The 25,915-nt window shown below is 39.9% G+C and overlaps 3 protein-coding genes across 4 annotated transcripts; 2 read left to right on the forward strand and 1 right to left on the reverse strand.

Moving 5' to 3' along the window:
* The first annotated feature begins 636 nt into the window (after nucleotides 1–636).
* Nucleotides 637–8,796, forward strand: GEMIN2 (gem nuclear organelle associated protein 2). 2 transcript variants are annotated; one of them, XM_059849944.1, is made up of 10 exons: nucleotides 639–803; nucleotides 1,326–1,410; nucleotides 2,591–2,680; nucleotides 4,635–4,694; nucleotides 4,851–4,961; nucleotides 5,543–5,587; nucleotides 6,294–6,362; nucleotides 7,691–7,801; nucleotides 8,008–8,066; nucleotides 8,367–8,796. In XM_059849944.1, the coding sequence occupies exons 1-10, from the start codon at nucleotides 682–684 to the stop codon at nucleotides 8,404–8,406; spliced, it is 792 nt and encodes a 263-aa protein (XP_059705927.1). In that variant the 5' UTR covers nucleotides 639–681; the 3' UTR covers nucleotides 8,407–8,796. The 2 variants fall into 2 exon arrangements, with proteins under 2 accessions (XP_059705928.1, XP_059705927.1); XM_059849945.1 differs by lacking the exon at nucleotides 6,294–6,362 and having other exon boundaries at nucleotides 637–803.
* A 757-nt stretch (nucleotides 8,797–9,553) lies between these two features.
* Nucleotides 9,554–15,072, reverse strand: TRAPPC6B (trafficking protein particle complex subunit 6B). The gene is made up of 6 exons (XM_059849946.1): nucleotides 14,347–15,072; nucleotides 14,197–14,264; nucleotides 13,060–13,177; nucleotides 11,519–11,602; nucleotides 10,394–10,487; nucleotides 9,554–9,732 (listed from the first exon to the last, which is right to left on the reverse strand). Exons 1-6 carry the CDS (start codon nucleotides 14,425–14,427, stop codon nucleotides 9,701–9,703), a joined length of 477 nt encoding a protein of 158 aa, XP_059705929.1. The 5' UTR covers nucleotides 14,428–15,072; the 3' UTR covers nucleotides 9,554–9,700.
* Nucleotides 15,073–15,366: 294 nt separating this feature from the next.
* On the forward strand, nucleotides 15,367–25,110 carry PNN (pinin, desmosome associated protein). Its single transcript, XM_059849943.1, has 9 exons — nucleotides 15,367–15,526; nucleotides 15,825–15,896; nucleotides 16,552–16,620; nucleotides 17,458–17,530; nucleotides 17,614–17,708; nucleotides 19,619–19,700; nucleotides 21,322–21,477; nucleotides 21,560–21,698; nucleotides 22,715–25,110. Exons 1-9 carry the CDS (start codon nucleotides 15,414–15,416, stop codon nucleotides 23,998–24,000), a joined length of 2,085 nt encoding a protein of 694 aa, XP_059705926.1. The 5' UTR covers nucleotides 15,367–15,413; the 3' UTR covers nucleotides 24,001–25,110.
* The last annotated feature ends 805 nt before the right edge of the window (nucleotides 25,111–25,915 follow it).

The raw sequence follows: 25,915 nt of genomic DNA on the forward strand, positions 1-25,915 counted from the left end.
TTTTGTGTAACAGGAATTTCATAAGACACAATGTAAATGATTACAGCATCATCCTTCCGCTCTTTATCTTACCTGGGAAACAATGCCCCTTTGTGCAAATGCTACCTCGCTTTCTGGCACATGGATGCTCCCACGTGACAGTCTTCAGAAAAACTCAACCAGCAACAACTCAGGCATTGACCCTTCCAGAATGGGAACTCTGTGTAAATTTATAATCAGTAACTTCTATACATAGAACCACAGATCTCAAAGCATTTCAAGGGAGGGACAATTATGAATACTGGGTGTTCACAGGTAAAATAAGAGCGTAACTGGGCGAGCTTTAAAGAACCTTTGGCAAAAACTACAGTGTATTAGAATAATGGCACAGAGGCTAATGAAGGACGTTATTAAAGGTTTACACCAATTCATCACAAAAATAGCCTAGTTTGATGGGCGGTGAATTGGCAAACCCCTGTCTGCCACTGCTCCTTGGCCATGTTTCCTTTACTCCCCTCTGGAGGTTTCCAGGGCAACCAAGACGCCCAGAGCGGACCGGGACCCATCGGCGCGCAGGGCCCGGCCCGCGCGCCCCGCGAGAGCGCCGCCGCCCCGCGCGCCGTCGGCCCCGGCCGGGCCCGCCCCGCCGCTCTCGCGAGAGCAGCAGAACCGGGCGGGCTCTGCCGCCGGGGCGGCGCGGCCATGGAGCCGGGCCTGGAGGAGCTGATGCCGCGGCTGCTGCCCGTGGGCGACTGTGACCTGGCCGAGGACTTCGACCCCACTGTGCCTCCCAGGACGCCCCAGGAATATCTGAAGCGTGTCCAGTGAGTGGCGGGGCGAACGGGCCGGGGCCGGGCCCGTCACCTCTCTGCGAGCGGCGCGGCAGCCGGTGCTGCCCGGGCCAGGCTCCGTGTCCTGGCGCGCCAGGGAGGCCGCGGGGTGCTGCCCTTTGCCGGCATAGTCGGTGTTTTACACACCTGCAGGAGGGGCGGGTACCGATCTCTTCCCTCTCGTGACCGGCGACACGACTCGAGGAAACGACATGAAGCCGTGTCGGGGGAGGTTTAGGCTGGATGTCAGGAAAAGGTTCTTCGCCCAGAGGTGGCTGAGCACTGGAACAGGCTCCCCAGGGCAGTGGTCACAGAACCAGGCATGCAGAGTTCGAGAAACATTTGGACAGCGCCCTCGAGCACAGAGTGTGATTTCTGGGCTGTCCTGTGCACGGAGTTCGACTCAATGATCTTGATTGGTCCCTCCATGCTTTAATGAGTATTTCAGAGACATCCGGTATATATCGACCCGTTACCGGAAAGAAAAAATGCAGCCCACTTGATTCTGTTTTGTAGGATTGAAGCAGCTCGATGTCCTGACGTGGTCGTGGCACAAATAGATCCCAGAAAATTGAAAAAGAAGCCGACAGTAAACATTTCAGTAAGTTTGAGAGCTTTTACACGTTTTGAGAGGGGAAAACAAGGGGAAAGATGCTACTATAATGATGTTTGTAATAATTTTGGGGAGTCATTGGCATAACTAAATAGCACTGCTAGATTCTAAAAGCATCTACAGAATTAAATGTTTTTGAAGAAATCCCTGTTCATCTGCTGGGTAACAGCAGTCTTTCTCACTGATTAAATTGATAATCCCCATACTATTCAATACACAACAGACTATTTTACTGTCTGAGGAAATCAAATGTTGCATGAAATTTTACAATTATTTAATCATAAAGCCTGCATACATTTTAGAAGAAAAATATATCCATACCTGTCTTTGGGTTTAAGTCTATATCTAGCATAAGGGTAGTAAGTGCAGCTAAGCTTTACTAAAGTTAGACAAAATTCTAGCGCAGCTTCTTTTCTTTTGGGAGGAATATTTTATTGGAATTTTTCCTTACTTTTCCCACAAATCTGTTGAAGCAGATTTTTTTGTTGCTGCACTGCCCTGCTAGCTTGGTTTTTAATCTACTTTCAAATAGTTTGCCTTTCTCCAATGACAATGATGTGATCTGAGATTTCACTATAAGATTTCTCAGAGAAAGTTTCTAATACTGATCTGACCTTGTCACTTCTGTAGCCATTCTCTTCATCCATCTCATCTGTATGTAGTGACATTCTTAAACACATGTAGAAAGATTTTGTTTAATAACCCATTCATGCTAATCTTTAAAGAGGTTATATCTACTTCACTATCAAGCTTATTTTCTAGATGGCTTTATGGTCCTCTGTCATCCTCAACTTACTGTCTTGACAGGTAGAATGCCTAAGATTGATAGTATCTGTCCCAGATAAGGAAACAGCATCCTGCTTTTTATGAGCAGGGAGATTAAAGCAGAACAGTTGCTGAAAGGAAGACCTTAAGTAATTCTTTGACAAAGTATTTTGAACACTTAGTTTTCCTTCTTATGTACATATGAAAAGAGTTAAACAAAAAAAATTTTGTCTAAACCAAAATCTTAACTCAGCCTTGGATATGGTCATGAAATTACCTTTCTTAGATGAAGATTTCAAGGATATTATTTACCTGACAGTAAACATTTACTGATTTTCTTGTTTTTAAGGTTTCTTCTTATAAAGATCTCTTTACATTATAATTATCGCCAGTGTTTTCTCAGATTTCTGGATGTCAGCCTGCTCCTGAAGGATACTCTCCAACGCTCAAGTGGCAGCAGCAGCAAGTGGCCAATTTCTCAGCTGTTCGTCAGGTACAAGATAGTCTGTGAGGGGTCTTGCATGGACTGGATAGAACATATCTGTGCTCTACAGGAGATAACTTTATATCTAGTTTAGAAATGTTGTGATTTTGTAGCAGGATAGGTGTTTATAGGCAAGAGTTTTAAGTTCTTGAAAGCTAATTGAGCATATATTGTGTGGCTTTTAAACCTCTGATAAAACTCTTGAGAGTCACGTTTAAGAAATTCTCCTTCAACAAAAATATGTCTGTATTTACATTAAATGCTATGGCGTAGTTGAGGAAGGAGAAAAACCCCTATGATGTTCTGCAGTTATATTAAAACACTGTGCTAGCAGGAAATGCACTGTTCTGCAGAACTCAGTGTGAACTAAGAGCCAAGTGGATTCTAATCCATCAGGAGATTCATAAAGTCCATTCATACAGTCCATTTAGGGACTTGTTGACAGGGGTGGCGACCCATTTTGAGGAGACATACTGATTTGGTAAAACATATCTGTAAGGTTGTAGAGTTAGCACAGACTTTAATCTTTCCTGATATATTTGCACCCTGCTTGAAGTAACACAACAAGAACAGAAAATTAAGCAGTCTCAAAGGGTAAAGGTTCTAAGTTCAGCTAAGCTTTATTAAAGTTTTAAACTGAAGGAGGTTTGATTTAGATTAGATATAAGGAAGAATTTTTTTACAATGAGGGTGGTGGAACACCGGCACAGGTTGCCCAGAGAGGGGTGGATGCCCCATCCCTCAAAACAATAAAGGTCAGATTGGATGGGGTTCTGAGCCTGATCTAGTTGAAGATGTCCCTGCCCACGGAAGAGGGGTTGGACTAGATGGCCTGTGAAGGTCCCTTCCAACCCAAATCTATGATTCTTCTATTTTCTATGCACAGTTCAAACAGGGTGAAATGGAAAATATAATAAAAATGTAGGTAGAGGTCATTTGTGACTCCAGTGCTGCAGACAGCATGTTTACAGTGCATTGATGCTACATTGTAGGAGTACCTCAAGTACTGAGGTGTGACCAACTAGGAGCTGCTCTAGCACTGAACTCTGCAGGAGCTCATGTACCATGTTTTTTTCAGGGAGGAAAATTTAGTGAAGGAGGAGATCTGTACCACTGCATCTACTTTGTAAACAGTAACTGAGCTACCCCTGTTTCTGCGAGGGATCACATTGCATCCTGTATATTAGGCACAGTCTAATGTTTTAGCAAAACTAAGGAGACTGACATCTAAAGGCTTATTCACTGAATAGGTATTTCCTTTATGCTCAAATCAATTGTCTTATCAGTGCCAGAATTAACACTGTGAAATATGAGACCATCCTAAAAAGTATTTAAGTAAGAGCATCAGAACTCACGTGTTCAACTACTGCATCAGCTGCTGTTACTTTGAGTGTTTTTAGTGGTCTTTTATACAGCTACAGGAACAACCAGAGTGGGAGACAAATTCCTTCTGCTACAGAACATTTACAGCTCTCTCTCTACAAGTAACTGTTAAGCAGGCCAGTTTGTTTACACAGGTTTCCTGCCAGGTAGAAGAAATGTGCTAAGAAAGCACACTTGCCTTCTTTCAAACAATTCTGTAGACCTCTGATACAGATACAGAGCACTGTTGGAAATAGGATATTGGCTTTATGTGTGCTTTTGGATTAAATCAAAGTGGATTTTTTCTTAAGATTGTTCTAACAAGAAAAGTCTAGAACACTGTTAAAGCTTACTGCGTCAGCTTAACCTTATGTAATAGACTTCAAAACACCTTCAGCTTTAACATTACTTCCAAAATCCCAGCATGAGATTCTTAATTACATTTCTGCTAAGAGGCATGGGAATTATTTAGCTAATTGTGCTGGCTATACATCTACTGATTTATAGAAAGTCATAAAATATACTTTTCATACATTTGTGGCTAGGGTAAAATATCCACAGAGTTAAACTGGGATTTGACTATGACTATTTAATTACTCAGAGCCTGAACAAGCACAGGAATCACTGGCGGTCACAACATTTGGACAGCAATGTTACTATGGTGAGTAGAATTCATAACAGTGCTCTGTGGTTTGTTTTCCCAGTTATTGAATTCATTTAATCTTGCTCTATAGTTGCATGCAACAATTTAAGTCTTTTCTCCAGTGTCCTCAAAACACAGTATTACACAGTTTTCATTTATTTTTATTTACTTCAGCCAAAATCAGAGGATGAAGAAGGCTGGAAGAAGTTCTGCCTCGGGGAAAGAGTATACTCAGAAATAGATGCACTATCTGATAATGAAAATTTAGGAATTGATTACTTGAAGGTGAGTATAGGACTTCTAGTTATTTTTCAGCAGCTATTTTCTAGACTAACTACCAGAAAAAATTCTACTGTTTATTACCACTTTGTGCCAAATGGAAAGTAAGCTCTGGTGAGCCCAGGAAGTCCCAGTGTACATTCTTTTTATGCAGAAGCCAAGTGAAGCAGGAATTAAATCTATGTTTTCTGTCAAAATTTGAAGACTTCCTTCATCTCTTATCAGCTAAAGTCATTACTTTGTTCTCACTGAACAGAATGGAAGCTTTCTTCATAGTCTGCTTTAGTGTTTTGTTGCATAGTGATATGTGGTTAACCCTCCTCATATGTGATACCCTACACATGTTCTTCACTACATCATTTTTGTAAAACCAAAACTTTAGCAAGTAACAGTAGAAGCAAGGTGCTCTGATACTTCACTGGACCTTCAACTTTATTGAAGATACTTTTAAAATAAATTTCAAAGCTCAGAACAAACTTTCAAATCCCTACAAGTGTCTGAACATCAAATTAAAATCTTAGTATGTTCTAAATTAGAACAAAGATGTTTGTGATAATGTTTACATTTTCCAACTTGCTTTTTTTCAGGTGGGCTTTCCCCCTTTGCTAAGTATTGTAAGCAGGATGAATCAGGTAAGCCTACCTCTTAGAATCATATAGTGATATTGCCTCAATCATTATTTCTCATGTTCTGTTGCAGAAGGCTTACCTATTTTTCTTTGCCTAGAGTAGGCATTTGTTTATTACAAATTCTATTAATTGTACACTCAGAAGGAAAATATGTATTTGTTATCTCACATTCAGCTACAAATAACTTTACAAGCATAGATTTTTCATTACTAGTTCTGAAAGTATTTTGTTGTTGTAGTTTCTCTATAGCACATTTAATGTTTGAATTTTTGCTGAATACCCCAATAGGTGCTTTACAATGTTTTTAATAAAATTTCTCATTTAGTGTTTTAAGTGCAGTCCTTCCATTTGATTGTGAACTTCTGTGTACATTGCAAGGCTAGAAGAATCACACTTAGCTTTCCTTTACTACATTTCCCACTTGCCACCATTATACACAACCAACCAACCAGTCAGTGTGATCCTTCTTTCCTAATCTCAGCTACTTACCCATAACTTTTCATTAACACAGACAATTAATTCATTTCATACAAAGTTTTTTCCAAAGTGTGGTACTTCAACACTTACTTTACACTTACATGTAACTTCAAACTGGAATAAATACTGTGGAGTAGAAATACTTTTTATATAATAAAATCTTTCAGGTAGAAGAGCAGCAAAACAAAACATTGCAGATACTAAATTTTCTCTTTCTGTTCCTCTTTTGAAGGCAACAGTAACCAGTGTCTTAGAATACCTGATAAGCTGGTTTGGAGAGAAAAGATTTACTCCAGAACTGGTAATTTTTACCTTATTCTAACTACTTGCACATGAATACATTAAACAAAGAATAAATTGTTTGCAGTTTTCTATTAAATTATTTTGATTTTCTAAAGAGTTCTCTAGATGGTTATAACATATTGTTACTTTCAAAACTTTCTTGATTAGATACTAAAATGAGTATTCCCATTTGTTTTAGGAAGGCTAAAATTATAAAACTTAACAGATAGAGACATAAAAGGTACTACCCAAACTCCCTCTGTATCTCTCCCTTTGTATTACGCCCTTTGAATCACTTGCCCCATAACTTCAGCCACGAGGCTTGGTGAGTATCAGGGTTTAGGAGAGGAGAGAGATCACAGCAGCTTTGGTTGTGTCAGGGTGCTGCACACTTTTTACCAATACCTCCGGTTTAGTTAGGAGGTGCATTACAGTGTGCTGGCAAAGACACATTTAATCTTTCACATTAAGCACAGACCAGAAGGCTTAGCTGCATTCATAAGGTGACAAACCTAGCAAGAACTCCTGATTGACAGCCTACATTGGCATGGAGTTTGGCCTCAACTAGGTTGACCAGCTGTGTAAGGGCACTATATCTACAGAAGACCTTGGTGGATGGTCTCCTTCAGTACCACAAAAAAAAAGAGTAAGAAAAATAACATGATGCTTAGCATAGTTTCACTGTTTTTTTTTCAGTCACTTAAAGACCTTTCATGTTCTGTCCTTTCCTGTGGAAGACTTTTCTTTTTAACCAGTATATATGTTGCAGAGAATGTGCACAATGACTTTTAGGTTAGGTTCCAGAATGAAGGCCACTAGACACTGTGATTAAATTATGAAGTTAGACTGGTACCAGAAATTAGGTTTGTAAGAATGCAGTAGAATTCAGAGATGTAAAACTCAAAGGACATATTTTCACAGTGGTGCAAATCTTAAAGATCTAACCACTAATTCCATAAAGATCTGAGTTCACACATTCAGTCTTCAGGAATGTTTTTATCACAGATTGTGAAGTTAAACATTAATAGCCAAGTAATAGTTTAGATATTACTAAAATAATCCTTCTTTCTGACTATAATAGCATCAGCTGTAATAATTTATATCTTAGCCAGCATTCAAAAAAATGCCAGGAAAGTCAAGAGTAGGGCTCACAAGACTCTTTAGATCTAGAGACACAGAACTTACTACCATGTAGTATCTAATGTGGTTTTGAAAATTTAATTATTTAACACTTGAATGCTGTTTTGTTTTGAGACCTACACTTCAGTCCTGCTCTATATAACATTAATTGCTTGAATCTTCAAGGAAATGCTCAGAATTAAAACTTTGTTATTTGAACCTTCACAGGGTAGATGGCTTTATGCACTGTTGGCATGCCTTGAAAAACCTTTGCTACCTGAAGCTCACTCCCTTATTCGACAGCTGGCAAGACGATGTTCAGAAGTCAGGGCACTGGAGGTAAGAGTTAATACAACTGTGCAGAGGACTTGGTTAATTTAGCAGGTAAAGAGGATCGTTTTTCAGAAGTCTTAATTAATTTTTCATGTCTTTAGTTTGCTTAAGAATGTAGGGAAGACTACAAATACACATAACATGGCTTGTAACAGCTTCTCTATTTGACACAGCTAACAAAAGAATTGCTGTAATATTTCTCTCTTTTCCAGGAGAGCAAGAATGAAGAACAAATATCAGCTCTGAACTTGATAATCTGCTTAGTTAGTAGGTAATGCAACTTATACACCTCAACCAGTAATGTATGTCCAGCATAAATATGTGATTATTTGTACTAACCCAAATCCTTTTAAAAGTGAAAGTAAATAAAAATACCCTGGGCCAATGCAGCAAATATACTTAGCTGAAAGGATTTAAGATACACCTAAGAACAAAATAAGCTTATTCCTGTCTTCAGATGAGCCCCCTGAACCATGAAGCCATAATTATGATGAGATAGAAAGCAATGGGTTGGACAGCTTGAAGTAATGTTGCTTTGGAGGTTTCTTACCATATTCCACTTCATTCCTAGGTACTTTGATCAACGTGACCTGGCTGACGAGCCTTCCTAGGCTGTTTTGAGAACATCCAGTATTTTGCATTGCCACAGTTAACAGCAAGACACTGCACTGTTCAGACCTGAAGTATTACACAATCCCTTCAGAACACCCTCACACTAGTGCGTTTGGGACAGCTGTGAAGAACTTCAGCTGAGTTTTAGCTGAGATTGTCAGTGTCTCCAATACCATCATCACCATCATTGTAAAGTGGTAACTGAAGTGTCCAGGATGATCTCTCAAGCTCCTGTCTTTGTAAACTACATTCTTGGCTAGAAATTTCTACAATCTGAGTAATCTATGGACACTGCTATTAAGTGATATCTGAGGTTACATTACAAATTATTATTCTTTTTCTAACAAACTTATTGAGGACTTTTTTAAATAAACCTAAAGGATTTTAAAGACTGTTCTTAAATGTTGTGGGTTTTCTTACTCCATATTATTTAATGGCAGCCTTCCTATAGAAATCTAGATTTAGGGCTGAATGTGTTTTTTCAAGTTTTGGTGCCTGAGGTCTAGCACTGCTTAGCAGTTCAACTATAGCCAGTGTGTTACTGAAACAATTGTTTCAGTAAAATGTAAACATTACTACTTTTTGAGTAGTACATTACAGAAGTAAACAGCAGCTAGCAATTAAAAACAATTAATATTAATATAGAGTTTATGCACAACAAGGTGGAATAAATTTCCTTCTTTGGCCAGTATAGATGACCTTAGGTATAAATCATTCTGTCACAAGGAACAGTTGCTAATTTCAGGGACAGGAGAAACTCTTGAACTATTTAAAAACAAGTTTTCTTCTACTGCCCCAAACTACAATCCAACAAAGGTCTCCACCGAGTATCTTTAATGATGTGAGCTGTTAGCTCACATGTTGGCGGGCTCCATCAAAGAAATACAAAAGCAATCACTGCCTCCCAGTTCAGAGCGAATGGGGAAGGGTAGCACTTGCACATTCAAGTTGGGCAACACAACATGCATTTGTTTTTTATTCAAATTTAGTCTTGGTCAGGACTTTTCTCTGTTCTCTAACTCTGTCTCTGGTCTTCCAGGCTCTTGTGGTAATTGAAATGTTTTGCTGAATATGTAGAGTACACAGTTTTACCATGTATAAATTATTACATTAGTATAGAATAAATCTCATACCAAGACACAAGCATAGTGTTATTTCTATGAGCATTTATTATATATTTTGGAATTGTGCTGCACACTGCTATAATTTACATGTTTATATACAAGACTGAGCCAAGATAGTGAATCCACATACAAAGGCTTTTTAAAGTAGATACCCAGATTTGAATGTGCTCTACATCTTCTGTATCATCACCTGAAATTTACCTGCAGGAAAAGCAGAGTCAGATCACATTATTACCATTAGAATTATTTCTCCAAGTAATTACTTTCTTTTAAATTTTTTTCCAAATAAATAGTAAGGAACATTTCAACCTCACAGTTTAATTGTAAGCAGTTGAGCCATTATTTAAATTTAGCATTAATTGAGCCATTGTTTAAATTTAGCATTTAAATTTTAATTCCATGCTGAACAGCTTCTCTCTTTTCTTTTTGTCTCTAAGTTGACCATGTCCCACATCACAGAAGTTTTGTCAGCTAAACCTAAAATTTGTGCTAAGTCTGTGCAAACTTTTAATTCAGCAGCTTATGTAGTTACAATGGTCTTATTAATATCCTTAATGACTTCTGTAGAGAAAGAGCTTCACTTGTGCAAATAACCTTCTGGACACACATCCTTACACATCTGATGCTTCTAAATGTAAATACAACTTTTAAGTTTTGCTTTCCACTCAACATCATGGAGGCTTATTCCCTGTCAGTATTTTCTAAATACTAAAGGATATAGTAGCAAGTCATATCCTTAAGTTTACATGGACTCCTATGGCCCAGCAGCTTCAAACAAATCCCACCTTGAAAAATGCTTTTAACAGTCAGTCAGGAAAGTTACCAAGTGAGCTAATAATTGAACACTCCAAGTACTACTTACATGCAGGCATTGATGAAACTTCAGCTGTTACAATACTCTTTATTCCCAGATTTGACAGCCCTCCTCTGATTAGTCCACAGGTGAATGCTAAATACTAAATAAAAAGTTGCACTTCAATTGAGTGTTAACAGTGAAGCTTGTTGATAAAGATTGCACCTAAGTACTCAAGAACACAACTTAATACTTGGACAACAGAAAACCATGGAGATTTTGAGAGACTTTGTCAGGTCTCTAATAGGTATCTCCAATATTTGGTAGAGTAGAGCTCACTACACAGATAGTTCTCATTAGAGGCAGTATTTTGAGTCACCCTCTCTTTCCATTAAACCTGTAGGAACTTAATATCCTTAAATCAATTATTCACAAGACTTGGCAGAAATTAGCAACTGGTATTGAAGTCAACAAAGGAGAAACAGTCCAAGACAGCATTCTTGTGCAGGCCATACCTTAGAATACAAACACCTGCAGATATTTAAAATGTGTGCTGCAAAATAGAAGAAACATTTCATTTTCACATTTCAAACACACACAAAAAAAATTTTCCAAGGACAGCAGCCAATTGGGAGGACTAAGATCAAGAATTAAGAAACCATAAAATAGAACTGAATGTCCCATTTTTAATCCACCTGAACCAAAGTGCTCTATGATAGGTTTTGCAGAGGGACTGATTTTACCTGAACTATTACCATAACTGAGCATCTGCACTCACAACTATTTTTAATTGGTGGAAGATCTTTCTGAACATTCACATCATCTCAGAAGCTTGTTTTATGTACAAATAGAATCTTCCCAATGTGTTTTGGGAATTTTTAATAAAGTTTTTGAAAACACATGCTTCCTGAAGAGAAAGAATCCGTGTTACAGTGGCAGACAAGCACTGGCGCCATGAAATAACTCAAATGTAACAGCAGCAAGTTTCACTATAACCAAAACCATTTTTTGAACTATAAATCAAATCCATGTTCTGAAACAGGGTGCCTTTCTAAAAAGCACACAGGTTCTGAAGGCATATCTTTAGGTGACCTTCAGAAGTTTCTATTTAATTACAAAATGTATAGTTATTAATAGATGAAGGTAATTAAAAGGAAACTGGTAGGCCCTCCCCCACACAGAATCCAAGGGTACCTTTGGTGCATGTTCTAAATACTGCTTTCCTGCAGACATTTGTGTCAAGAGACGGAATTTATTGTCTTGAAGGACGTAAATACCCTGTTTAAAAAGAAAAAATTGAGGAGTTTAGTTAAATGTGCATTAATATAAAATCCACATTTTCTGTGAATGGATTTGATTTGTAGATAAAATACATATGAGCTCAGGAAGAAAAATTGTAGATTAAGACATATGTGATTTACATTTAAATTGTATTATTTACTTACAAGGAATAGCAAAAGAAAGTACACTTAATTGTGAGTATACAAAAAAAAAACCCTAGATAATAATATGATCAGTTACCCCTAAAAAATGTTGATGTACATTTCTTCTTGGAAGAGTCCTTCCAGTGATCAGAAAAAACAGTTACATACTAGAAAGTCTTTGGTAATGTATCCAATGCATACTGATTTTTACATTCAAATCTCCATCTTCATTGGGTTTTGCACATCTCTATTCTTATTCTCAAATTCAGTGGGAATTATTTTTCTTAATAGCAGTACAGGCAACAATACCCAGCAGACAATCAAAGTAAAAGTCTGGTATTTTCTACAACACAGTTTAGTGCAACAATATGCATCTTAATAAATTAAGTATAAACACAGTATAGCTTTAACTACACCCGCCATGATAATTTCCTTGCTACTGACTGTGCTACTTCAGAATTTAATGAACTTTAATTAGCCTGTATGTACAATTAAGACCTTAAGCTCAATACTGCAGCTTTTTTGAATTTAAATCCCAGATTTCTAAAGTAATAATTATCTCCTATTACTTGATAAGTCACTGAAAAATAAAACCTATTTTATTTGGCACAATCGTTGTACAAATTCTCTTCTTCCTAATTTGGGAAGAAGAACATTCCCAACAGGGAAATGGCCATAAGAAAACCAAGTGATTCAATTAGGAAAAAGATTTTTTACTCTAGTAAAATGGCTCCTTAAGTTATTTTGATCTGGCATTAAGAACTGTGGCTGTTGATACAGGAAAGCACATGGATACAGCGAATGTCAACAACATGCAAGTCTGAGAAGTTTCTCATACAACTATTTTCAATAGATTACAACTGTCTTAACTGCTGAAAACTCTTAACATGCTTCAAACTAAAAAAAAATCACTGCACCTATTCTATTTAAATAAATATTTAGAGAGTAACATCACTTTTTCACTATTTTTTTGCTAACATTTATTAAGAGACAGATTAAAAAGTTCTTGTTTAAATGTTACTCAACTGTAATCATTACTGTCCTTTCTGTAGCACTGCAACAGTGCAATGAAATTCAAAGCATTTAGTCTTTTCAAACAGTGGCAATAAAGACATCATAGGCAATTATTAAAGTGCATTCTAAAGCTACATAATAATATGAATATTGAAAAACATGCTTTTTAAACAGAACAAATATGGAACATTTTGGGTTTTTTATCTGGTAATTAATTCTAGACCAAGAAAAACAAATAATGCACTAGCAACTCAAAACTCTCACCACCTTTCTAATCTTAATCTACAGCATCAGTACCTGGTGATTAGTCCTTAGGTTATCTATTTGTTTTTTGAATACCGTTGTCCAAAAATCTTTGCAAATGAACTTCATAATATCTAATTCATCCTTGAACCTGGCAGTATCTTTTGTAAACCTAAGAGAAAAGTGAGAAACATATCAATAATGATGGTACACATAACCTGACCAATTAAAAATATTTTTAATGGTACTATACAACATCATTTTTGAAGTTATTATAGAAATTAGTTTTCCAACCATCGTACAGTATCATTCTAGCCTCACTGTCCATTCATCAAGTATTTTAATTTAAGAGCAACACAGTGTTATCTTAGAATTTGCAATATGATAGCAGAATAAATTGTTTTAATTCCAGGATTATCAAACATAGCTGACATACAGAAAGGTGGAAAGTGCTCCATCAGTTTTATCTTCAAAAAAGTATCTACGTAGAAGATAAAACAAAAAGCTCACACCTATACTACTTCTTGAAAGGTGTCCTTCAATTTGGCAAAAGAGCTCTAACATAGCAACAAGTATATAAAACTTGTTCCCATTTCTCAGAAGGAACTTCTTTCTTTTGCTTATTTCGGATGTTCATTGAGGGTCTTTATCTGCCACCAAAGGAGCACTTTATTCAACAAAAGCATGACTTCAGAAACCCAGGAGTCTGCACACGACCTCGGAACGAGGGTGCTGGAGTTGCATCGCTGCTCAGTCGCGGAGTCGCAAGGGCTGAGGGCACTTTACAAAAATGAAATAGAGTAAGGACCAATCATTAAATTATGGTCAAGAAGCAAATCAGAAAAAGAATGAAGCCACAAAACGTACCAGAAGCAGGAAACGTGCAAAAGTCAACACAAATTAGAATTAAAGATAATTCTAAGTATTAAAAGTAACCATGTACTCTGACTCGGTTTTCACGATGGGAAGCACTAGGAAAACAACACACTCCAAAACCGTCCCGTGATACACAAACGCAGGTCCCCACAAAAATGAGATACGAAAACAGAAGATGCCAGAACAACTGACGGCAATAGGAACGCACTCTCCGTCCAGCCACACCACTACACCTTGCCCGGGCAGGTGTGCTTTACCGGCGAGGTGAAAGCTCCGAGAACGAGCAGCGGCTGACAGGGCCCGGCGGAGACTCACCTCTCGATGAGCCCCTGCCCGACGCGGAAGCCCATGCTCTCCAGCTTGGTGGTGCAGCGCCCGTTCTCCTGCAAGACACAAGGCGCCACGGCCGCAGCGTCAGCCCCGGCCGCTGCCGGACGGCCCAAGGGCGGCCCCGGCCCCACTCACCCCTTCGCCCTGCTCGGCGGCGCGGTACAGCCCCGCCACCATCTCGCTGTGCAGCAGCAGGAACAGCGCCTCGTCGGCCATCGCTGGGGCCGCCGCCCCTTCCGGGCGGGCCCGGACACCCGCGGGAGATCCCGGCCGAAGCCCAGCAGGATCGGCCGGGCCGGTTCTCCCCGCCGGGGAAGCTCTGGGAAGGGGCTGGGCTCTCGGGTTAAGGCTCTGCAGAGCCGGCAGCGCAGGGTCCTGAGCGAAGGCCGGAGCCGGGGATCAAACGCGCCCCTCCTGCTGAGCTGCCCCGCCCACCCTACTGCTGGAGCAGGCGGAGCGCGCGTGTGTCACTGCCTTCGAGAGAGCGCCGTGCCTTCCCCTGCCCGCCGCGGGGAGCCACAGAGCGACATCGGCTGCAGCCGGGCAAGAGCGTGGTTTAAAGGCTCGCCGCCGCCCCGGCGCTGTGCCTGACGCGCAGAGCGGAGCTGCCCTGCCGCGCCACTCCGGGCGGGTGTGAGGGCAGGGGAGGCCCGGCACGCGCCGGCCGTCAGGCCGCCACCGCAGCCAGCGCCAAGTAACGCTCCCGTCTATTGGCTCGCCGGGCAAAAGCGCCTCTGGTAGCTCCGCGGTGATTGGCTCTCGCCCGAGTCCCGAGCGTGCCGGCTCCTCGACCCCATTGAGTGGGAAAGCGGGATGTGTCCAGGGCGGGTGGAACAAGCAGCCTCGAAGTGGTTTTGTGATTGGGCTACAAGGAAATGACGTTTGAGTTCTTATTAGCTCTGTGTCATGTCACTCTGGCGGCCCCGTTCATTAATTCGTCGAGCTAGCAGGCAGAGCTTTCCGCTAGTTGGGCGGCCGGGATGCCAGTCTGGCTCTGGGCTCTGTGATTGGTGATCGCTTTTGGCAAGCCGCCCTGGTGGGCGTGCCCCTTCCTCTCGTGCCCTGTGATTGGCGGTCAGAGGGGGCCACCGAGGTGCGATTGGCTGCGCCGGGCCCGCGGCCACCGGAGTGGGAGGGGCCTGTTCCCCCTGTTTCCCAGCGCTGCCTCGCGCGGGGCCCGGCCAGGCCGCGCGGCGGGCGGGATGGCGGTGGCGGTGCGCGCGCTGCAGGAGCAGCTGGAGAAAGCCAAGGAAAGCCTCAAGCACGTGGACGAGAATATCCGCAAGCTCACGGGCCGGGACCCCAATGATGTGAGGTGAGTGAGGCGGGGAGCGCCCGGCGCGCCGCTGTCCCGCCAAGGAAGGGCCGGGCGGCGGGGGGGAGGCGCGTGTCGGGCCTGCAGGGCGGGCGGCGCGGAGCTGGCCGCGGGTCCCCGCGTCCCTCTGCGGGCCGTGCCCGCTCCGTTGGGGCGGCGATGGGGGAGATCTGCCCCGCGGGGGTGGGGCACGGCCGCGGAGCGCAGGACGGAGCGGCCGCAGGCCCGTTGGGCCGGGCGGGCAGCAGCGCCCCGGGGCCGGGCAGGCACCACTAACAGCGCTTACTGTCTCTTTCAGGCCCCCTCAAAACAGGCTGTTAGCCCTCGCAGGCCCCGGTGGAGGTAGAGGGCGTGGGAGCTTATTGCTAAGGTAAGGAAGCGCAGAACGGACAGTGGAATTTCATCCATCCTTTCGCTGGCAGTGGTTCGTGCCATTGCGCTGAGTGTTGTGTGTTTCTCGTTTACCTCTGCTGCTCGCTGCCGTACTGTTTGAATGAGCGCTAGAGCTGCCCTGCGGGGCTTTGGGGGTTAAGTTTAAAGCGCCTTTTCATTTTGAGTTGCAACAAGTCTAAATGGGTGGCTTTCTCTGACCTTCTCAGCTGTTAGGCTGAAAAATAAGGGGAAACGTCAAAATGAAGGGAGATTTTGTGTGGTGGCTGGAACCTTGTCTTTGAAATCGTTCAAAATCAGTCTCTTGCTGATTTAAAAACTGGTAGGGTCTCTAGGAGGGATTTTAAAATACATGTGGATAAAACCACATCCTGAAAATTACTGCAGATAAGATTATTTGAACACAATGGGATGCTTGTTTCAGTGTAGCTACTCAGTTAAATAAGTGCAGAAGTTCAAGGTGAAATTAGATGGTTCACAAGCAACTGCAGTACTGACGGTAAATGGTGATAGAGCTAAGTAAAATTTACGTTTAATCATGACTGTAAAGCAAAATTATAGTTCAATTGTGCAGATTTGAAGTGGTCCAGGGATTAATCTAACTTGTTCTAAGACCACAAGTGCTTTATTTTTAGGCGTGGATTCTCGGATAGTGGAGGAGGACCCCCAGCCAAACAGAGGGATCTTGAAGGTGCATCCAGTAGGTGAGTGCAAAAACTAATGCAGCCAGCTTGCTTTTCTGAATGAGAATTTGTAACAGTAAACCAGAAACTGGTACTAACTAGGGACTTTCACTGTCTTCTTTGGAAATTACTTGTTGAAGACTTACAAATCCATCAGATGTGACTGATAAGAGTGAGCTTAAGTGATATGGGCACTTAAAGTGCAGTGGTAGTTCTTGACCAAAGCAAAGCTTACTTTGGAATTTTTGAGTTAGCAGAAAATGAAGCTTGGAAACAGGAAAGTGCTGTGCCACAAAGCTGAAAAAAACTTCAACTTCAATTATTTATTTTAGGTTTTATTTTATTTCAATTATTTATTTTAAGTTGCTGTTTGTTAAAGCCTTAGATCATACATGTCTCAAGTGGTAATCCATCTGCCTCTCTCCCATAGGTATTTGGTAGGTAATTTGAACAGCATTTCCTGTTTAAGGAATTGCACCAATCTTTCCATGTCAATGCATTTAAATCTGTCTAGTGATCCCTTTATACCAGTAGCCATTTTAGAGGTTTCTGGAAATGCACGAACATTTAAAAGAATAAATTCCAAATGTATTTTTTAAAGTCAAATATGGTATTTGACGATTCTTCTGTTTTTATTACTCTGCAAGTTGTATTAAAATTTAAACTGTTCTGTCTCATTGATTTTCATCAACAATAGATTTTTTTTTGTAAAATGTTAGTTACTGGTAGTTGGAACAGTGGGGAGATTCTCACCCAGGTGTGGGTTCTTCTGACTAGACATGCCTGTATTTTTCTCATGCTGGAAGAGATTCTCTCCTAAATTCATGTTCTCTGATGACCGCTGGCTTTCTTCCTCAGGCTGGGTGGAGAACGTCGGACAAGAAGAGAATCACGCCAAGAAAGCGACGCAGAGGATGATGATATTAAAAAGGTAATATATAGTAAATGGAGCTGTGCAAGAGGAAACCAACCTGCAACACGATGAACAAAGTCGTTTGTTTTTCTCTCTTGTAGCCAGCGTTGCCATCTTCTGTTGTTGCTACCTCCAAAGAGCGAACACGTCGAGACCTTATACAAGATCAAAATATGGATGAGAAAGGAAAACAAAGGTATGCAGAAATCTCTTTTACACAAAGGTGGTACTTCTGAGTTCTACTATAGAAAGTAGCTTTAGATTTAAAAGATATTGCACACAAGCTGTTGTGTATCAAAGATTATGTTGAAGAGTTACCATTATGGTATAAAATTTAATTTAAAAGTATTCTCTGAAAATACTTCACAAGCAGCAACCTGTGTGTTGTTCTCATAACTGACATGAATTCTACTTTTCAGGCCACCTACAGGAACAGGTTTGCTAGTGCTAGTGTGTTAACGTCATTTGAGTAAGACAGAAATATCTGTAGCTTCATGTCTTGGATTGTTACAGCTGTCTTGGCTCATCATTTATTTTTTGGTTGAAGTAGGGTTTTGGGTATGGTTCCTCACTCCCTCTGCCTCTTTTTTTAAATTAAATAGTTCCATCATGTTTCTTTTCTCGTGCTACTTTGATTTCTTACTGTGAGTACAGTCTTGCCTTCATTTCATCTGCTGCTTTTTAGATTCCTCCTATGTCTGTCTCCTTTTTCCTATATTGTATTTTTCTCAGGGCTGTTAAAATTCTAACTGAAATGCAGCTCTATTGGTAAGAGCTATTGAGGTATTGGAAAATAAGAGGTATTGGAAAATCAAATTTGCAACTGTGTTCAACGTCCTGGACTCCGTCCATTTCAGACTGCAAGTCACCTGGTGCAGTAATAGTTATACTCCAAATAAACAGAAGAATTAGAACTGGTGTAAGGAACTATGGAAGTCTTCTCTGATAAGTCCCCACAGATCAACTGGCACAGAAAACTGGCACTTTTCTTACTTCTTTTAATTATAACCCCACTTCAAGCCTTCCTTTACTAGGTTCTAATTGTTTCCCTTACAGGGAGACTTCAAAATTCTTTCTGAACTTCCTAGATCTTCAGGCACTAAAAGCTTGTTCCCTCAGAATTGTAGTTTTACTGCTTTTCAGTTCAGTAGTCTCTAGAGAGATGAGAAAATCAGTACTAGTCTCTATGAATTGTGGAGGAGGGAGGTTCTTTAAGAGGACAGCATCCCCTGAACTCCTGATTTTGCTCAATGTCTTCTGGGATGTCATTCATATACAAATGCATTTTCAGTGATCTCTGACTTTCAATTTCTGTTCCTGTTTCTATTATTTAATATACTTTTACCTTTCCATGTGAGGTTTGTGCCACTGTAATAGAGTAGTACTTAGGGAAGACAGTAGCATTTCCTTTCTCACTTGATCAGGTTCAAGTCAAATAAGAAAGTCTGCTCAGGTTGTAACGACTTCATTTGGGATTGCATAAAAATCAGTTGAAGGTGAAAGTCAAGAAACTAGTTCTTGCTCAGAAGAAGGGAATTTGTTGAAGAATTTTACTTATTTTTCTCAAAACAGCACCTAATCAGATAAGAGCAGTTCTGTTTTCGTCCCACGGTGCAGTGTCTCATTGTTGAGCAGCTCTGACAGATAAGCTTTCACTCCCCTGTGGCTCCATTTCTCCTTAATAGTCTAAGCAGATTGTGGAGAGGGGAGTGTATGCTTTTTAGAAAACCCAGTTTGCTCCCTTATTGATAGCTCACACTGTATTTACTTGGCTTTTTTCTTCAGTCCTCTCTGCTTTAAGATTTTTTAAAATATTTCCTTAGTGTTATTATTTCTAGATGAAAAATATGCAGGCTTCCAGTTCTGCCTGTGCTAGCTGTTCTGTGTTACACGTAAGAGCTGTGTCTTACTCATAAGCAAAATGATATGTCACTGTAAATTATATCCTGGACTGTTGGCACAGTCAGTGTGTTTTCTGTTGATAATGGCTTTGGGTACTACTGGGCCTTGAGGTGGAAAGTTTCTCTGATTATTTATACAAATAACAATCTCAGTACTTGAACTGAATCTCAAATTTCTTTTTCTTGTGGCTTTGTTTTTTTTCAGGAATCGACGTATATTTGGCTTGTTGATGGGCACTCTTCAAAAATTTAAACAGGAGTCCACAGTTGCTATTGCTACTGAGAGGGTACTTACTTTTAATTCTATCAGATTGTAAATAATAAAGCAAAATTGTTTGATTAAGTTATTTCAAGTAAGAATGAAAGTTCCCTACAGTGTAGGTTGCAGGTGCAGCGAATTGGTGACAGTGCATGTAGGTTTTTGTTTTGTTTTTTCAGGGGAATGAGGGTGGGAGGCAGGAAAGGCATTCTTATTATGACTTTTTAACCCTGTTTCTGACCTTTCTGGAAACAAAAAGGCAATGTTAAATGAAATTTAATCAGGTAACTATTTAAGAAGTCATAGGCTATTTCTGGAAATAATAGTGATGCAGTATTGATGAAGCAGTGCCTACGTTGGTGTGTTCCAGATGTTTAAATTACAACCAAGTATACAGAAATCTGTGCTTGGTTATGCTATCTGTCTAAAAATGTATTTTCTGCTCCAATACAGATAACCAGAATTTCTGATCTTAATAAGTAAATGTGTGATTGTACTGAAGCAAAGGCTTTGCATAGCGTAGTGATTACTTCAAAAAAATTGTGTGTGGGATGGTGTCAACTTTATTCCCTTTTAATTTGTGAAGGCTGTGGTATTTGTTAACTGTGGCACAAAATGAGTTATTCAGTTAACACTAATAACCTTTAGATTAAAAGCAATGTTTTAAAGTTTGAATTTCAGCAGTCCAGTTGAAGCAGATAGAAAGAAAGATATAAACTTAAAACATTTTCTGTATAGTGTCAGCAGAACTGACTCACAGTGCTGGTATTGATTACTTTCAGATGCAGTATTTGGGTGGTTTACCTAACTTGTCATGTGGCACATAAGACCAAAGTTCACTTTTGCCTGCTTGCATTAGAACAAAAAGCTGTTTATCAGGATGGTCTAGAAACATGGGAGTCCCTGTCTAATTTATAGCAGTATGTGTTTGCACAAAGAGACTTTGAAGAGTTACTGCTCCTTACATAATTTTCTGAGTACCTATGGAGGTCTTTTTTTGTTCATACATGTACACTTGCTATAAATCAAAGTCGAGGCCTGAGGAGTTTTACAACACAGCTATTTTGTTGTCCAGGCAGTAAATTCCAATTTTTTATGAACAGTTATTGTACAGTCTGAGCACATGGCAGTCTAGGGCATACAAACGGCATTCCTGGATAGTAGTCATATATATAATTAGCAATTAATATACTGGAAGTGTTCACAATCTAATTTTTGTTGGTCACAAACACCAGTCTGCAGTCCTTCATTTGTTTCTGGAGGAGTTTAGTTCTTTCTCTCCCAAGTGGGAAATTTACCTGATTTCCCTGGTAGCTCAAATACATTCCTTTTATTTTTCTGCCATTGGTGGGAAAAACACAACTTACTGAAGCTTATGTTGAAAATTTAAGTCCAAATTGAAAGATAGTAGAGCACACAGAAATTCACTGTGTGTCCCATAACTGTATAGTTAAACCAACAAAAAGTAAGGTGCCAGCAAGCAGTGACATTTTTTTCTTCCATTAGCTGTAGTTTAGGAGGTATTTCCTAATGTGTTTTTAAGAATGCCTTTAATGGTGTAAGTAATTGAAGATTTTTAAGTGGATCAAACTAGAACATTTTCTCTTGATGTAGAAAAAAAAATAAAGATTTTATTTCATTTATTTTAGCAAAAGAGAAGACAAGAAATTGAGCAGAAACTTGAAGTGCAGGCAGAGGAAGAGAGAAAGCAAGTTGAAAATGAGAGGCGAGAACTGTTTGAAGAAAGACGTGCTAAACAGACAGAGCTGCGGTTATTGGAGCAAAAGGTTGAGCTTGCTCAGTTGGTGAGTTTTTGTTTTGGTCTTGATCTTTCTCTTGTTTAAACTATTCTTGTGTAACTCAGGGTTATTTTCTTTCATTTCTCAGCAAGAAGAATGGAATGAACATAATGCTAAAATAATTAAATACATAAGAACAAAGACAAAACCTCATTTATTCTACATACCTGGCAGAATGTGTCCTGCTACACAGAAGCTGATGGACGAGTCACAGAAAAAGATGAATGGTAAGGGTCTTTGTGATACAAAGGTCCTTGTTCTTGCCTCCCTTTGTTTGCTATACAAATTTATTTTAAGTCTCTGCTTAAATACATTAATTTCATGCTTAGGACAAACTATTTTCTCAAATGTGGAGATTAAGTGGAAATTAATCTTTCAGTGATTTTTTTTTTTTTATATTGAATGGGATTTGATTCTCTTACAAGAAGTCAAAAGTTGCATATGCAGAATTTCAGAGGTATGTGTTTAAAACAGTCCTTTATATTGGCTTTAGTACCCAGATGTATCCAAGTGCAGCAACTTCATTTTTGGAAAGGCAGATTCTGTGAAGATGCAAGGAACTGCAGGTGTTTGCAAAGCATTTGAGAAGTATTTTCTTAATCATACCATTATAAATTTATGATGATTTTTTTTACCTCAATGTGTGTTTATTTCTGTTTCACAGGATGACTCTATTTTTCTTTTGGAGAACATTTAAAATGCTCCGATTGATGGTAGTCTTACTGTTCTTTTTTTATTAAACTAAGAATGTATTGGTTTGTTTTTTTCTTAGGTGCTTTTCTTTATTTTGTTGGTTGTAGGGTAAGAGAAGATAACTCACCTGTCTGGATAGCCTACAGTATAAAGCTTTTTTAATACCTAGCTAGCTTTTTGCTTTTTTTGACTGTCTTTTGTTTGCCTTAGGAGGTATAACCTTAATAGGTAAATACTGGGAAATTAAGGTATTCTTTTGATATACTGTTGGTTGGTTTGATTTTAATGAAGTCAAAAAGTTTTTGTTAGCTTAGATTTAGGGCTTTACTGTTTGAATACTCAGCTGAGCTTACTCTCCCCTTTGCTTTGTTTTCTTAAGATAACTAGCAGTCTCTTTCATTATGCATGAATGGCCTGCTACTTCACAAAGGGCAAGGTTGCAATGTTATAAGTTGAACAATTTGATAACTTACTAGCTCACAGTTAAAGGGTAAGGAGACTTCAGTGTCTGTAGATTATCTTAGCTATTGTTTATGCATTTATTCCCTAGCGCTCTTTGAAAGCAGGAGAAATGAATTTGCAGAGCAGATTAACAAAATGGAGGCCAGACCCAGAAGACAATCTGTGAAGGAAAAAGAACATCAGGAGGTGCAGAATGAAGAAAAGAAAGAAGAACAGAACAAGGAGCAGGAAGAGGGTAAGGTGGCTCAGCAGGTGGAAGAGATGGAGACAGGTAATCAGCACAATGATGTAGAAATGGAGGAGGTAGGGGAGGAAAAGGGAAAAATAGGTTCAGGTTCAGGGCATAGCGATGCAGAAAAGGAACAGGAAGAGGATGAGCAGAAACATGATGTAGAGATGAAAGTAGAAGAGCCTACTGAGGTGAGGGAGAATGACAAGCAACAGGATGGTCAGCATGAGGAGGTTACAGTTGTAAAAGAGGAAAGTGAAAACATTCAGCCTGTGGATAATGATCAGGATGTGGCTGAAATGAATGAGGCAGATAGTGTAGAACCTGTAGAAAATGAAAATGGCAAAGAAATAGAACCAGAATCAGAGTGTGATGCTCAGCCAGAAAAAGTGTGTAATGTTCCTTCTCCCAAGAAGGAGAAAGGTATCAAAACAGAAAATAATGCTGAACTGGAAGAAACACAGGAGAAAACACCTGAAGCTCAGACAGAATCTGTGGCTGAGGCTCTATCTCAGCCACAGTCTGTGCCACTAGCACAATCACCTCAGTTGTCTCAGTCCACTCAGGATACAGAGCCCCAGACAGACAAGGATGAAAATGCTGTGGTGTCTGTAAAGGTGGTTGAAGCCCAGGCAGAGCAGAATCAGACACCGAGTGCAGAAAGTAAGAGTAAGACTAGGAGTAGAAGCAGGGGTAGGGCAGGGAACAAAACTGGTCATGCCCGTAGCAGCAGCAGTAGTAGCAGTAGCACTTCAAGCAGTACTACCAGTGCAAGTAGTTCCAGTACTGGCAGCAGTTCCAGTCGGAGCAGTTCCACCAGCAGCAGCACTACAAGTGGGAGTACGAGCAGGGACAGTAGCAGCAGTAGCTCTAGCAGTAGTGAGAGTAGAAGTCGAAGCCGAGGCAGGGGGCATAACAGAGATAGAAAACGCAGAAGGAGCACAGACAGGAAGCGCAGGGATGCTTCAGGAGTAGATAGAAGTCACAAGTCCTCAAAAGGTGGTAGCAGAGATACTAAAAGCTCAAAGGATAAAAGTTCAAGGTCTGACAGAAAGAGATCTATATCAGAAAGTAGTCGGTCAGGCAAGAGAACTTCACGGAGTGAAAGAGACCGTAAATCAGACAGGAAAGACAAAAGGCGTTAACAGAAGAGACCAAGCTTCCTTAGCCTAATCTTTGCAGCAGAAGATTATTTGAGTGAAAGGATTCCTTGTAAGGAGGAAGAGAAGGCTGCCTTAAGAATTGCATGCTGTAAAAAATCTTTTGGAAAAATGCAGACTGTTTACCAGGCATTCTTGTACTTTTTACATAATTTTGTAAAAGGTTACTTACCAAAATTATGTGAAGTTCCTGAAAATGTAAAAATAAAAGATTAACACTCCTTTGCATCTTTTTTTTAAATATCCTGTACTCATTAAGATCCTCTGTATATTTTAATAGGTAAACCTTTAAAGTAGATGTGATCATTTCTTCTGTATCATACACTTTTTTTTGTAGAAATAAATGTGCATTTTAAATAAATTGTTTGAGATGTCCTGTTGACAATTAAATTCCTCTTTTTAGATTATATGTAGGAAGGAAGCATTGCAGGAAATACAAAATTTTGCCATTCCCCTCTATTCCTTGCAAGAATGAGAATTTTAAGGCCTAGTAAAGCAAATAATCTCTCCAGTGCTAGGTAGGAACGCAAAGTAATTGATTTGAATCTATAGTTTTTGTTTTCTTCTGTAACTGCAAGCTCTTAGTCAATTCTGTCTATCTTCCAGTTTTATAAAAATTTCCTATCCATAGGCAAGCAGTAGTTAAATGGGAATGTTAACACTGGCCAAGGTAGCTCAAGTCAGTCTGGAAAACCACTCTTACCTGCTTTGTGCAGGTGCTTTGGTAGTATTTGCATCTATGTTCTACTTATAGCTAATCTCTTCAATGATGATCCTTGTTTTGGTGGCCAGTGGAAGAAAGACTTAAGCTTGCTCCTCAGCCAGGATTCTTTTTGTTTTAGTTGCAGACTAATCTTTGATCCCTTCATACCACTAGGAATAGTTACGTTGCAATGTTGGAGTTACTTGGGACTACCTAATACTAATGTTGTGTGCGTGCAAGAATGCTTTCTGAATGTATTTAATAAACCTAAGGTGGTATAGTGTTATCTATGAAGGTGAATACTGTTTTTATATAATTTTGTATGGAAAACAATAACATCTGTTGCTTTGTTCTGTACATGTGCAAATAAATGTGGCTTTGTAGACTACTTACTCACTCGTTGCCTATGATCTTTTCTATTAACAGGTGTATTACCTTAGGCTTTCTACATTTAAAGTATGATTTGTAATTGCAGGTGGCTGTACTTTACGAGCTCTGTATCCAAAGTTATTCTTAAGACTTTTAATTGTCTCTTAACTGACTATGAAACTGGAGTGCTCTCATCTGTGCTGTCTTGGCAGGAAGAGAATTGTGTTACCTGATACGCCAAATCACAGACCAGGAGATCCTAGAAAGATTTCAGTATGGAAAGACACACAAGCTTAGTTTAGTCTACAAAATGCCACGTACACCCCGTTTTTCTGGAAGGTAGTTGCCAGGTTCTAGCTTGGTGTCAGTTTTCATCTGAACTCAACAGTAGTGACACATTTATGTGTTCTGAAATGCTCAATGTCGTGACTTCAGGAAATGTGTCTAGTAAGGGATGGAGTGCAGCACAAATAGGCAGTGGGAAAACACAGCCTTCCCCTTTCTCAAGTTCAGATTCTTCAGTCCATTTGCTACTTCAATATCCTATCTGCCTCTGTCTCTCTGCAACAGATTAATTTTTATTCTTGTCAGTATTTTCCAGCAATGTTTCCTTCCCTTCTGGGAATCTTGTGGTTTAATGTGGTGTCTTTTTTGAAGGACGGAAAAAAAGTTCAAAATCCTTATTGAAGATCTTAATGTTTTACCAAAAAAACCCATAATACTGAATAACTGAATAAATGTTACTGGTCTACGTGTTTTGACTAATTTCAGGTTTCAGATTGCCTTTGGAAGCCATTGTAGTTTTTTCAATTAATTACACTTGTTTGT

The sequence above is a fragment of the Haemorhous mexicanus genome, chromosome 6, assembly GCF_027477595.1.
Source record: "Haemorhous mexicanus isolate bHaeMex1 chromosome 6, bHaeMex1.pri, whole genome shotgun sequence".
NCBI lineage: Eukaryota > Metazoa > Chordata > Aves > Passeriformes > Fringillidae > Haemorhous > Haemorhous mexicanus.

Coding starts and splice junctions, on each gene's coding strand:
- PNN (XM_059849943.1), top strand. CDS start 15,414: ATGGCGGTGGCGGTGCGCGCGCTGCAGGAGCAGCTGGAGAAAGCCAAG. Junction 17,531..17,613: donor AGGATGATGATATTAAAAAG/GTAATATATAGT, acceptor TCTCTCTTGTAG/CCAGCGTTGCCATCTTCTGT. Junction 21,699..22,714: donor GTCACAGAAAAAGATGAATG/GTAAGGGTCTTT, acceptor TTTATTCCCTAG/CGCTCTTTGAAAGCAGGAGA.
- GEMIN2 (XM_059849944.1), top strand. CDS start 682: ATGGAGCCGGGCCTGGAGGAGCTGATGCCGCGGCTGCTGCCCGTGGGC. Junction 4,962..5,542: donor TAGGAATTGATTACTTGAAG/GTGAGTATAGGA, acceptor GCTTTTTTTCAG/GTGGGCTTTCCCCCTTTGCT. Junction 5,588..6,293: donor TTGTAAGCAGGATGAATCAG/GTAAGCCTACCT, acceptor CCTCTTTTGAAG/GCAACAGTAACCAGTGTCTT.
- TRAPPC6B (XM_059849946.1), bottom strand. CDS start 14,427: ATGGCCGACGAGGCGCTGTTCCTGCTGCTGCACAGCGAGATGGTGGCG. Junction 10,488..11,518: donor ATTTAGAACATGCACCAAAG/GTACCCTTGGAT, acceptor CTTTTTATTTAG/TATTTAGCATTCACCTGTGG. Junction 9,733..10,393: donor AGTTTCATCAATGCCTGCAT/GTAAGTAGTACT, acceptor CTTTTCCTGCAG/GTAAATTTCAGGTGATGATA.